Source organism: Nestor notabilis, unplaced genomic scaffold, assembly GCF_000696875.1.
Source record: "Nestor notabilis isolate BGI_N333 unplaced genomic scaffold, ASM69687v1 scaffold10357, whole genome shotgun sequence".
Classification (NCBI taxonomy): Eukaryota; Metazoa; Chordata; class Aves; order Psittaciformes; family Psittacidae; genus Nestor; species Nestor notabilis.
In genome coordinates this window covers 5,619-19,006 of record NW_009936047.1, presented here as the reverse complement: position 1 = coordinate 19,006, position 13,388 = coordinate 5,619, and the positions used below count along the sequence as shown (strand labels likewise).

The window sequence follows — 13,388 nt, the reverse complement described above, 5'->3', positions numbered from 1 at the left end:
CCTTTGGTCTTTATTCAGGCCCAGTTCTCCTTAATGAAGAAAGGCTTTTGTCAAAACCTTGCCAAATTGTGCTTTATTTTAAATTGGATTCAATTGGTCAGATTGGATTCCATTTTCCATACCTGGAGTTCTGAAATACCTATATTGAAGTAGTTTTTGGAGGGAGAAAAGCAAATCTGTGTAATCCTTTTCCCAAGAGTCTGACACTCACAGCTGAAAAGTAGTAAGATGAAAAATTCAGTTGCTGGGGCAAAGTTGTTAAAGCAGTTTTGGAATATTATATAGTTTTTAGGTTACAACACTGTATCTTTTCTCTGTAGTACAAATATTTAGGGGGAAAACAACTGTTGACCTCTGCCATCATTACACAACCGTAGCATTACTCAAAGAGCTTAGACACAATATTATGATGTGAAGGACAAACTTCATCTCAACAGCCCTGCACTATTCAAACAGAGATAATGGGGAAAAGCCTTTGAAAAGTAAATATTTGTGGATGCAACAAACAAGTATGGAAAAGATTCATCCCTTTGGTCTCCAGAGCAGTACACTGCTCCATCCTGCAGTGTACGTGCCTGCAGTTACCTCAGTCTCCTTTGTCTTGATGTGTTTGAAGTGAACTCTTAGAAGGACTAAAGCCAATGGACTGACTGTAATATTACTAATTTAATTCTTTTCTTCTTTTTTCCCCCTGCTCTCTGCTTGGCTCTGGTCTGCACCCACAGGTGTCCACTGTTGGCTCTCCAAGGTTACTAAAATCTTAGCAACTGCTCTGAAACAGAACTACCTAAGCTTCGCTTGTCCTTGCTGCATCGTGCTGCACTGCTGCTTTGCTCTTGCCTGCTTCAGACCACAATAAGAGATTTTCTTTTGTAAATATCTGCAATGAAACTTAGACTAGAAGTACGTGCCATCCTCTTGCTGCCTGTGTACTTGTTGATATATGTGTACAGTATGCTTGTATTTATTCCATGGTATTTTCTTACCGACGTTAAGAAGAAAAAGGCTATGGCAAAGCGTTTAAAAGCTAAGCCCACCTCGGACAAGCCTGGGAGCCCCTACCGCTCTGTCACCCACCTTGACTCACTAGCACACATAAACATTCCTGGAGCTGACACACTGGACAAGCTGTTTGACCATGCTCTGGCCAAGTTTGCAAAGAAGGACTGTCTCGGGACCAGAGAAATACTGAGTGAAGAGAACGAAATGCAACCAAACGGAAAAGTGTTCAAAAAGGTAAAACAGTTTTGGTTTTGAGCTGCTGATTTGGGTTTGAGCTGCTTTGCCTCAACAGTGGAGGTCTCCTTAGAGGTCTCCCTTAGTCATCATCTGATGATATAAAATACCCCTTTTCTAGTAGTTAAAGATAACAGAACACAGGATGCACTGTTTGTTCTGCCTCAGGACAAATGAAAGTGATTTTATTTCCTCTAACGAACGGCACTGCATGCTTATGGTGTTAGGCACCAACTCACGTAAGCTCGCAGAGCTGGCCAGCAGCTTCTTGGCATCACAGTTGTTGGTTTTTCCCCCCCCTCCCCAGTTAATTTTAGGAACTTACAGATGGTTATCCTATGAAGAAGTACATGAGAAAATGAATCGCTTGGGGCGAGGAATGACTGCCCTGGGACTAACCCCGAAGAGTACGGTTGTGATATTCTGCGAGACCCGAGCGGAGTGGATGATCGTGGCTCTGACCTGCTTCAAGTACAACTTCCCTCGTGAGTGCTCAACTCATTCACTTCCAGTGTATTTTGGAACCATTTCTCAGCACTGGTTTGTTAAGTATTTTGAATCTGATGATCCTGTCATTCATGATACAAGAATTTCATAAACATAACTCTGCCTCTGGACTGATTCTTAGCAGTTTCCAGTCTCTTCTATTCACTGTGGAGATCCCTAAAATTAAGATGCTCGTACTTATGAGACTGGTATTTCTGATTTTACTGTAGTGATGTTCTAGATGTTAGAAGAAGAACAATACGGGTACTATTCAGTTGGGGTTTTTAAGTATTCCGAAGATACCAGTAGCTTTTTCTCCCCCCAGAGTGTGGGAAGTTTTTATAGTATTCCTTGTCTGTATCCTGACTTACGCATCTGAAACATGAAATGGTTATTAGAAGAGAGGGGAATGGTAATCAAAGTCATATGCTCGTCTGAAGGGGGTTTGGTGACATTTTAAAGCTGCTCAAGTTCATTACAATTATGAATATGGGGGTTTTCTTTTCATTTTATTTAAGCTGCCCTCCTCATTCCAGGGATCTCTTGTGGCAGAAAATTCCTACGTGGAAAAAATAAAAGCTGTTTTGTTTCCAAATTAGAAAATTCCCCATTGAGCCAACTTCATCATCATCACCCTCTGCTCCTCCCTCAATGCTTTCCAGTCAGCTGAAATAAGACCTTTTGCATTTAGTATTACTTGACCTTTCTTTCATGTTCCCTCTCTCCTTGCTGTAACAGTTATTACGTTGTATGCCACCCTGGGGGAAGAGGCAGTAACCTATGGTCTCAATGAGTGTGAAGCAGCGTATCTGGTCACCAGTGTAGAACTTCTTGAGAACAAGCTTAAGGTAATTTGGTACCAGCTTCACCTGGTGCTATTGCCCTATAATAATTTTACAGCACAGTCAATGTTAATTTCATTTCTCTTCCACAGACCGCACTGCCACAAGTGTCCTGCCTGAAACACATCATTTATGTGGACAACAAGAGTGTGAATAAAGCAGAATACCCTGAAACTCTGGAGATTCACAGTATGCAGACAGTAGAAGAGCTGGGAGCCAAACCAGAGAACGGTAAGTGAATCACTTCACAGAGAACCAGTCAAGCAACGTTAACAGTGAAATCAGACCTAGGTGAAGAGGGACGTGTAGCAGAAAATCCCACCCATGCGGGTCTCCAGGACAAAGGCAGTGGCAAATTCATCCTCTGGCTTCCTTTAAATAAATGTTTGATTTCTGTTTATTGCCCTTCACCTTTGTGAACAGGTACTTCAGGATAAAACTTCACTTTTATAATAGGTAATATTTTAGAATAATAGAAATAATTGTCTGTAATAACCAGAATAATTAAAGATTCCACCTTTACCAAGTGCAGTAGGATCTGGTGCAGTGTTCCTCTTTCTGCTGTCCTTACCTTTTAGTTATCCTATTTTCACTGGGATGAGAAAGCACTTGATCTTAACTGAGCAGCCTGTGCTTAGCCAGATCTCTCTCTTCAATAAAAGAGGAGGTAAACTGGCAAAGGAGCACACGTTCCTTTCAAAACCTGCCTTCCCTTACTTCCTCTTAAAAACAGACCACTACTTTCTTCATCATGAGTTCTGCATCCAGCACTGAGCACTCAGCAGCACACTGCTTGCTTTTGCTGTTTCACACTCATTGATTACAGACATTATCACATTGATTAATCACAGAAATAGGTTATTACAGAAAATTTAGAAAGTAAGTAAGAATTAATAACAACTTTTCTCCTGCATTTTGTAGCAAGCATCCTGCCAAGCAGACCTGCTCCTTCAGACTTGGCTTTAGTGATGTACACCAGCGGCTCTACTGGGAGACCTAAAGGAGTGATGATGGTGCATAAGAACTTGATAGCTGGAATGACAGGACAGTGCGAGAGAATACCTGGACTGGGGTGAGAAACAGCTGTCGTGCACAGAGAGATAAAGCAGAACCTCCAGAAGTACACAAGTTTAGAGGAAGTCTTTTGCTGGCATCAGGTGTTATCAAATTTTAACATGAGCTCAGTAATATTTAATACATAAATACACCTTGTGTGTGTGAGCTCACCCTCTTGTTTGAAAAGTAGATGCTGGTTTGGGGTTGGTTTTTTTTTCATTATTATTACCCTTTGCTTTATGTCTGTGATGGATTTTTGCACTCTTCTGCATCAGCAGATGCCACCAGATAAGGTGTTTTCAGGCAGCTGGAATCACTGCAGTGATCACCTCTCTTTCTACCAATATATTTTAGAAGGAGATGCTATGATGACTGTGAAGGATTTGGAAATCATTGGTGATTATTTTTAAATATAGGGATTTTATCCATGGTTTCATACCTGGGAGAGGAAACAGCAGTGGAACACTAAGAAATCTTTGAGTTTCTTAGTAAACAGGGCAAATCCTGTAGTTCACACTGATTTCAGCAGGGTAGGATTTACCCCATTCTGTTTATAAACTGTTTGAAATCACACCCTTCCATGCAGAAGAATAAGCCTTACTTGTGGCTTAAGTCTTTCAAAAAGTAATAACTAAGCACACAATAAAGCTGTTGAACAGTGTTTTGAGTCCACTTGTGCACCAATCAGACAACCCTGGTAATGAGACAACCCTGTCCTAGGTCCAAGGATACTTACATCGGTTACCTGCCTCTGGCGCACGTGTTAGAACTGACAGCAGAAATCTCCTGCGTCACTTACGGCTGCAGGATCGGCTATTCCTCTCCTCTCACGCTGTCGGATCAGGTGAGGGCTTGGGGAGGGAAGCAAAAGCCAACTGCAGCAGTGTGCCGTCTCCCTGCATGGCCACCCTCTGTCATCAGAGAGATGCTGACAGATGTTGCACACTTCAGAAATGTCAATTTTGGGGCAGAAAGTACCACAAATTACCATTCCTGTGAACTACAGCAGCAGGTCATCACACAGAAGTTTTATTAAAACCTTTCTTTTTACATTATCCACTGGATATGGCAAGAACAGCTATTAGTAGATGAGCTGAAAGTGAGACTGTTTAAAGTGATCTGAAGTTTTTGGTTTCACTTTAGCAGTTCTTCATCCATTTACTGTAGATCATTTACGTAGCCCTTTGCCTTTTCTATTTAACAATTAAATAAGAGCAGATTAAGCTGGAAAAGAATGCTGCTGTATGTTTTGCTGGTGTAGAGAGTACATCAAGCAGAAAAGGCAGAAGATGGAAGAGAAAGCAAGTACTAGAGGGAGGAAATGAGAGCAAGGTATACAGATTGGACTTAACCAAGTGGGCTTGTAAAACATCTGGTTTTGATTGAAAGTGTTGTTGTTACGTTTGCCATCCTAATGGGGAAAAATTAGGCAGGAAATGTTTTTTGGAGGGACAGAGGAAGAGATTTAAATTACATGCTAATGTATCTCCCTCTTTTTAGTCCTTTTGTAAAGAACTGGTTGAGTTCCAGCTTCATAAATTGACCTTTTTTCCGTATTACAGTCAAGTAAAATTAAGAAGGGAAGCAAAGGAGACTGCACTGTCCTCAGGCCTACACTGATGGCAGCTGTGCCTGTAAGTATGCAGCAGATACGTTTAGCTTTTGCTAAATGATGCTTTCTATCTGGTTCAAGCCAGAAAAATCTATTTACTAACTTTTTGCCTCTTAATGTGTAAGAACTGTCACTCACAGGGGGAAAAAAAGCACAGTATAGAAACTGCAGTTGCCATTGCCTGAACTGAGTAGTGGTGCTGCAGAGGGGCACAAGAACAGATCGATGTTAAAGCCAAGACCCGTTTTGATCTGAAACTGTGAATGTGCTTTCATAGTTACAGGTGATGTTTTACTGGGCTACTGATACAGCAGTAGGATACAGAAAGCCTCTGACATTCACAGTCTGAAGCCCCTTGTAGCACAGGGAGAAAGCGGGGTGGCTTTGGGTGAGATGGACACTCCAAGGATGTGTGTGTTCGGTGAATTGCAGATCTTGGCTGTGGTGCTGCAGCTGTTGGGGTGCTCAGTCTCAGGTGCTTTGTCTGCAGGGTAACACTTAGGCCAAGTCTCCCAGACTGTTCTTAGGGTAAGGACGCCACACTCAGCCTCTTCTTACAAGGAAAAATGATCAGGACACTCTAACTCCTATTGCTGCTGGAGCTTATGTTGGTATTTGGGTCACCAGGCTTCTGCATTCCAGAAGGTCTTGGTGCTATCCAAAAAATACACAAACCACCATAACACCATCAGTGATGGGAACTTCTAAGGAATGAAATGGAAAATAATTCTAACAGAGTCCAGAGACACAAACATTTCTAAATACTTCATTCAAGCAGGACATTGTAGTAAGGCTGCTTGTTCCTTCCAGCCTCTGTCATCCTGAATACCTTGTCACACGTCTGTAGTCTTCCCAAAAAGCTACAATTAATTCTGCTTTAAGATACTGTCTGGCTTTTGGAAATAGCAGATGATGTTCTGCAGGTGAACTGGGCTGAAAATAGAGTATGTTTTGTCTGAAATTCTGCTTTTTTTCAATCCCAGTAATGGGGATTTGAAGGAGCTGATCAAAAACACTCATGAGAGTGGTTTCTAATAAGACTGTAATATTCTGATCTCTGATATTTCAAAGTACCTCATTTTCATAGCTTTCTTTTCAATTTTAACTTGACTTTTGTTAGAAAGCACATAAGTACATCAAACCATTGTGCTCCGTAACAAACTCAAAGGAGCTAATCCTTAAACTTCTGTTAAATACTTCAGCACTCTGAACGCTATTTAAGTTCTATATATTGTAGTGATCATAGGCTTATTATTTTAATTGAAATTAATGTCTTGTCTGTGGGGGTTTTGTCAGGTAATGAGAATTACTGAAACCACGTTGCTTTGAAAGTTGAAAAACTTCTCTTGGGAAAGGAAGTGGTGAAATGAAATCTAGTTCATTCCTTGTGCTTGCCAGTTGCTGTGGATAAAGTACAGCACCAGGACTCCTAAACATGATAAATCTCGTATGGCACATTCCAACTGTGTAGCTAAGAGATTGAGCTGAACTTGAATTCGGATCAGTTTGCCACATTAAGTACAGGTTAGGGTGTTATCAATACCATAAGCAATGTAACGTAGCAGGTTTTATTACCCAAGATTTGTAGCTGTGGTTGATAAAAAAGTATAAAAAGACATCTTTAGAATGAGGGAGAAAAGTATTTTAAAATTAAACGTGAGGTTCAGAAAGGTGCTTGTAGAAATGCAGGGGTATATGAATTACTGCAGTACACCTAAAGAGCTGCAGTGCTTACTCAGTTACTTGCCTGCGTGCCTAATTCAAGACAGGTTTTCTAATAGGAGATACACTACAGCACGGGGGTCCTTCCTCTGTAGTGATACTGGTGTGAGAAGAAAACACCAAATGCAGGAGTAAGGCTCAGTCACTAATTTTCTGCTTCATTTTTGATGCTTTGTTCCACCCATTTCAAATAGCTCCAAGCTGCAATGTTCTATAAATTGACTAACTGATCACACATTCACAGCATTACAGTTAAGCATTGCCTAACCACTGGTGCAGCTGTTCTCACTCTTACTGTATTGCCTGTTTCAAAGGAAGAATAATAGGGGTGGTTTTATTCTATATTTAACATGGAGTTTAATTTACACACACTAATCTGGTCTCTGTGGTACTTTTCCTTGCCTTTTTTTTAACACTTTCCAGGAAATAATGGACAGAATTTATAAAAATGTCATGAGTAAAGTTCAAGAGATGAACTATATTCAGAGAACTCTGTTCAAGATAGGCTACGACTACAAATTGGAGCAAATCAAGAGGGGATATGATGCTCCTCTGTGTAACATGTAAGTATAATTCACAGTCCAAATGGACCTTTTTCTTTGTGGTTTGTTAAGACAGTCTAAAAAGAACAATCAGCTCAGCTATCTGACAGATAATTCTCATCTGACACATAAATATTATCTAATCACTGAAATAACCCAAGTTCTTACTGGAAACGGGTAAGATTTAATGGTAGGAATGACTCATCTTCAGAACAGATGACTAGTTAGTTTTCATTACATTGGGGGTTTTGGTAGTAAAACTGGAATGTTTGTTTAGTTAAGTTACAGGAATTCTGCTATCATCGAATGTTGCACAAGAGGCAACATTCCTGATTCTCCCTGCTGTCCACTCAAATCCGGCAGTTAAGTTAGTTTTAAGGTGTTTCAAATAGAAAAAAATACACAAACCTCCTTCTTCTTTCCTAGAGGAGCTGAGGGAATGATTTTTAAGGCTTTTTTTCCTTCTTTCAAGGTTCCTGTTTAAAAAAGTAAAGGCACTGCTGGGAGGGAATATCCGTATGATGCTTTCTGGAGGAGCACCCCTCTCACCCCAAACACAAAGATTCATGAACATCTGTTTTTGCTGTCCTGTTGGTCAAGGCTATGGACTAACAGAAACATGTGGAGCTGGAACAATTACAGAAGGTAGTTAAAATGCTTCTGGAAATATATCTCAAATTATGTATCTTATGTGTCTATCTGAGAGTTGGGTGGGGTTTTTTGTAGTCAGAACAGCTGTAGTTCTTAACGGCAATAAAGTAACTTAAGATAAGCTACTGCCTTACTTATAGTTGAAGTATATATTTCATGAGACAAAAATCATTGTTTTCTTCCTTGTTCTCTCTCGAAGCTACTGATTACAGCACTGGCAAAGTTGGAGCTCCTCTTATTTGTTGTGAAATAAAATTGAAAGACTGGCAAGAAGGTGAGAATATGAAATGTTCTGATTTCAGAGTAAGTAACGTAACCACTGCTTAGCTGGTCTCTTTGCCTGTGCTTGGCTCGATGTAGCATATGAAGTAATTTTCTAACAGCCATCAGTTTGTGTGCATTAACTTCAAGCTGAAGTCCCAGAATATTTTCTTGGCAGCAGAATATACAAGTTAAATGTAATTGTGCGTGGATTTCCTTGTTTGCAGGGGGCTACACCAATAAAGACAAGCCTAATCCCAGAGGAGAAATCGTAATTGGTGGACCTAATGTCTCAATGGGATATTTTAAAAATGAAGACAAGACAACAGAAGACTTCTCTGTTGATGAGAACGGTCAGAGATGGTTCTGTACAGGAGATATAGGGGAGTTTCATCCGGACGGCTCTCTGCAGATCATAGGTTGGCCTCAGTTTTTAATACATACTAACATACTAAAGATCTTGACTAAACATAATTACAAGCATGCTGCTGATCCTACTGGCTTTGCTAGAGCTGATCTACTGAAGGTTACCTGCTTGCAGAATCAGTTTAAAACACATTCCCAAAAGTCCTCACAGCTGTAGGAAAATCTTGGAAGGGATGCCGCTTCCTGTGACATTATCACTACCCAAGTTTAGCACATGGACTTTAAAGAATAAACGTAAGATTAATTTTTGCTATCAGTTACAAAGCTTTAAATCAGAGTCCCCATCGCTTTAGTACAAGTTGTGTGACAAATAGTGTAGCACTATATAAATGTGCTTACAGAAGCCTTTATAAAGTTGGTTTATAAAGCTGTTAGCTGCTTTTAAAGTTTAGTAAGATGCTTTTATTCATGTTTATTAACCATCTTGCATAGCATTGCACAAAATACATATATAGTGGCTCTGCAAATGAGCCTGTGGAAATGCAGAAGTTTAAATGGAGCTTTTTTCCCCTTCTCTTTCCCCCCCTACTCCTAGATCGTAAGAAAGACTTGGTAAAGCTACAAGCAGGAGAATATGTATCTCTGGGCAAAGTAGAGGCAGCACTGAAGAACTGTCCATTGATTGACAATATCTGTGCTTATGCCAAAAGGTAAGAGTGGTAATAATTTAGAAACTCCATTTAGAGTAAAAATGAAATACAGGCTCTGACCCAATTCTCTGATGATAGACTGCAGTTTTCCATGGTTTCCATTGAACACGCACCCTCACTCCCCCGGGGTGCAAGTTATAAACGGCATCTCTGAAGTAGCATAGGCACCCAGATTCCCTAAAACCTGAAGAAGCGACCTATGTTTCTCTGTTGGCCTGTCTCCTATCCTAATATACTCCAGTTCCATCTCATCCCTTCCCTTAAACAGGTGTCATTATATCTAGCATGTGTTTTGGCTTTCTGTCAAAATACCAGAGTAAAGTTAATCTGGCACCTGATCCAAAGCTCTCCACTGGGTTTTGGAAACTGGCCCAGTCTCTCCTCTCCCTCCCCTCAACTTACACACACTACATGAAGGGATTGAAGAGAACTAAACACCAGATGTAGCTGGGGAGCTAAACAGAGATGTGCACTGATGAAATTAATAGCAAAGCATGACACCAATCAAACCTAACGTTGTAAACCAACTTAGAATACCTCTGATAAGTCTTCAGTTGCAAAGACTTGATGTACAAGAAGGATTCTGTGGGGGGAAAATCTGTGTGCAAGTATTTTATACCCCGAAATGCAAGTCTCAACTGTTTGGATCTTTTTTCCTTCCCCCTCTTGCCGTGACATGTTAGCGACCAGTCGTATGTGATCAGCTTTGTGGTTCCTAACCAGAAGAGGCTGACTGCATTAGCGGAGCAGAAGGGCATCAGTGGAACCTGGGTAGATATTTGTAACAACCCTACAATGGAAGCTGAAGTCCTGCGAGAGATTAAAGAAGTGGCAAACAAGAGTAAGTAAAGCAGCATGTTGTGCTAGCCAGTCTCATGTGCCTACCCACCAAGTTATCCTCACTAACTGCCCTTCCTTATTAATAGTTTAATTGGAGGCAAAGAACCCACATCAAACTGTAGAAACAGTTAAAATAAGGTCCAAGAGAGCTGAAAATTTGGGAGGAAAGTTACAAGACATTTGCTGGTGAGAAAAACTAGCTAGCAAAAGACTTCAAAGTGTTTCTCCCCTTTTCCGCTCCTCCCCGCAGTGTGACTTTTTCCCCTGCGGCTCTGAACAACCATGATCCCTATGGTTGTGATGGCTTAAAAGCCTCCTATTCCTTGCTGTGGTACTGAAAGATCAAAAGCCTCATCAATCCTTTATGGTGCCAAAAACTGAACAAAGTAACTGGAGAAGAAAGTCTCTAAGGCACTTGGGACATCATATGAGGAAGTGGTAAAAATGGACATAAGTACGTGCTGAGCACTGCCTCGAACTTCAGAGAGGAGAATGTGCCTTCTGAAACCAAGAAAACAAGGATGAAAGGCACTTCTGTTAAGGCTTGCCTTTAGGAAAAGATAAATCAGTCCACAGGTCTCAGACTTGGGTTCAAACATTTTAACCCATGTTTTTCTATCCTGAACTAGCAAATTACCAGCCACTTAGATAGTTTTGTTTATTCAGATTCTTTGCTTATATATTCTTTCTACCTTCTTGCTGGTACTCGGCCATTGAGATACAGCTTTTTTCCAGACCTATTTTAAAGTTCTCATTTTTAGCAGAACATAATGCACCTTCTCACGAGCAGGCAGAGATCTAAATAAACTGAAAGAGTACATTACAATCCCAGACTGAAGTTACAGGGAAGAGCTCCCGGGGCAGACCTGGAACCAGATCTCGTCTGTCCTGCATCTGCTGCCGCCTAGAGGCACACTGCCAGAAATGCAGCCACAAGTCCATGGAGGGGGGATTCCATGGCAGGCCTATGTGCAGGAGCCGATGGTAGAGTCCATCAGTAACTGCACACGTGCAGCAGCTCCCTACCCTGTTCCCGATGTCCCTGCCCTTCTCCCTGAAGCAGTTACCTGCCTCCTCCCTTGCTTACCCTCTTTGGCCTGTTGGCCTGCACAAGAGAGAAGCAGCTTTGGTAGCAATGAGGCTGTGCTCGTGCCAAGCCACTGCTTCCAGCTGAAGGGAAAATAAGCAACTAATGTAACAAAAATTCAGAGAAGTCCGTTATTTTAAACTCTAAACAAACTCTTAGGAAGGAAAAATTTGGGAAAGAATCATTCAACCATGCAAGTGTTAGATGTACTTCATTGTACTTTAAATATGAAGCACATCCAACTAGTCTGAGTTAGTCTAGTTATTACTACATTCCTACCATAAAGATACAACTCTAGATTTCAGTGTATTCTCTTGGGACAGTCATCTCTGATCTCCAGGCTACACACTTACTATTGCAAGCTTTGGATTTTACACGTCCAATACAAGCTATAATACTAGAATACCTGCACACTAACTCAGCATCGGTACAAGAATTAGTATTTCATTTGGCTGTGTAATCCTAGTCATGCTTTTGTTTCTTCTTGTCCCTGCAGTGAAATTAGAAAGGTTTGAAATACCCATCAAAGTACGGTTAAGCCCTGAGCCATGGACCCCAGAGACTGGGTTAGTAACAGATGCCTTCAAGCTGAAAAGGAAAGAACTGAAAAACCATTACCTCAACGACATCGAACGAATGTACGGAGGCAAATAAACAAGTTGTTTTGACCAGGTTGTGCAGATGGTTCCTTCTCATGCCTCAAGTTTGGATGTCTGTGTATGCTGTAGATATCACACATTCAGAAAATATACCAAATGGATTACTGTTTCTATAATCTGTATAGAGTACAACAGAGAGTATCTTAGACTCCAGATTCTTAATTATTAGCAGATTAGACACTGATGGTCTTTGTAAGAGTTTTATGGGATCATCTCCAGTTTGGAGACAGACATCATAATGTGAAGCAGTATGACCAGGTAATTTTATCACTATGTTTCTCTAGCACATTCCGACTGCTTATGACTTCTCTTTAATTTATTCTGAAATCTGGCCTGTATTTCAAAGAGAAAAATGAATGGTGATGACTCTTCTGTTACAGTGAGATCCTTAGTGAGAGAGGAAAAGAGTATTTAAAGTCTCCCTTTCTCCATTTAAAAATTAAAACATCAGTCAAGAAGTTGCTAGAGATCACTAGGAATGTACTGCTTGAGAGTGGATGGATACTTCTGCACATCAGTTACCATCCTGAATATTTACAGTGCCTAAAAGAGAATATAAAGTACACTTACTGAAATAAAGGTGAACTGAAAAGCTTTCTAAAAACAGGGTATTTGAGATTTCAATCAAGAGCATTGAATTAACTCTTTCAACTTCCATCTCACCAAATGGGTTTTTATTTGCCACTGTATTTTAATTCAAACAGAGCTTTCCACTAGGACACAGAGCATAAAAGAAAAGAGACTTGCACTGCCACAGGAGGGACTGATGAGAAATCATCACCTGAATGCAGAATGCCAAACTTGATTCTGCACTGCCAAAGAGCAGTGACATGGCTGGGCTGTTGTCTCTAAGTGGATGTGAAGCACCAGTGAGTGTTTGCTTTTGGAGTTTTTTGAAGGGTGGTTGGTGGTTTTGTTTTCAAGGCACTGATCCTCTAAACCTTCACATACATGTGAGCAATGGTACAGGTTGCCTGTATGTCATTTAGAGGGTCACGGTCTAAACATCTGAAGTCGCTTTATGGAAGGTATTTCCGTTCACCTTTTAACTACAGTGAGTATGACAAGGCAACAGAAACCAACAGCAGTTTCCCCACGTAGTCTTGTTGTGCTTATAGAAGAGTAGTCTGTGACCAGGGAACCTTTGTTTTATGGAACTTGTTAAAGGGACAAATCACTCGTTACAGAAATTCGCTATGAAAATGTGCTCTTATTAACTGGAAGTCATAGATGTGAAGAAGTGGGAAGATACAACTTAATAATAGTTCATCACTTCGTGTGCAGAATCCTGTACTGTGTCTTCTTTTGACTCGTAGCC

General features: G+C 40.7%; 1 protein-coding gene across 2 annotated transcripts; it reads left to right on the top strand.

The window, feature by feature from the left end:
- Positions 1 to 885: 885 nt before the first annotated feature.
- ACSL4 (acyl-CoA synthetase long-chain family member 4) lies at positions 886 to 12,079 on the top strand. 2 transcript variants are annotated; one of them, XM_010018142.1, is made up of 14 exons: positions 886 to 1,236; positions 1,544 to 1,721; positions 2,461 to 2,570; positions 2,657 to 2,795; positions 3,486 to 3,636; positions 4,341 to 4,464; positions 5,183 to 5,254; positions 7,378 to 7,517; positions 7,969 to 8,141; positions 8,347 to 8,421; positions 8,636 to 8,827; positions 9,370 to 9,484; positions 10,168 to 10,325; positions 11,908 to 12,079. In XM_010018142.1, the coding sequence occupies exons 1-14, from the start codon at positions 886 to 888 to the stop codon at positions 12,063 to 12,065; spliced, it is 2,136 nt and encodes a 711-aa protein (XP_010016444.1). In that variant the 3' UTR covers positions 12,066 to 12,079. The 2 variants fall into 2 exon arrangements, with proteins under 2 accessions (XP_010016444.1, XP_010016445.1); XM_010018143.1 differs by having other exon boundaries at positions 2,657 to 2,799; positions 3,490 to 3,636.
- Positions 12,080 to 13,388: the final 1,309 nt, after the last annotated feature.

Coding starts and splice junctions, on each gene's coding strand:
- ACSL4 (XM_010018142.1), top strand. CDS start 886: ATGAAACTTAGACTAGAAGTACGTGCCATCCTCTTGCTGCCTGTGTAC. Junction 1,722..2,460: donor CTTCAAGTACAACTTCCCTC/GTGAGTGCTCAA, acceptor TTGCTGTAACAG/TTATTACGTTGTATGCCACC. Junction 8,422..8,635: donor ATTGAAAGACTGGCAAGAAG/GTGAGAATATGA, acceptor CCTTGTTTGCAG/GGGGCTACACCAATAAAGAC.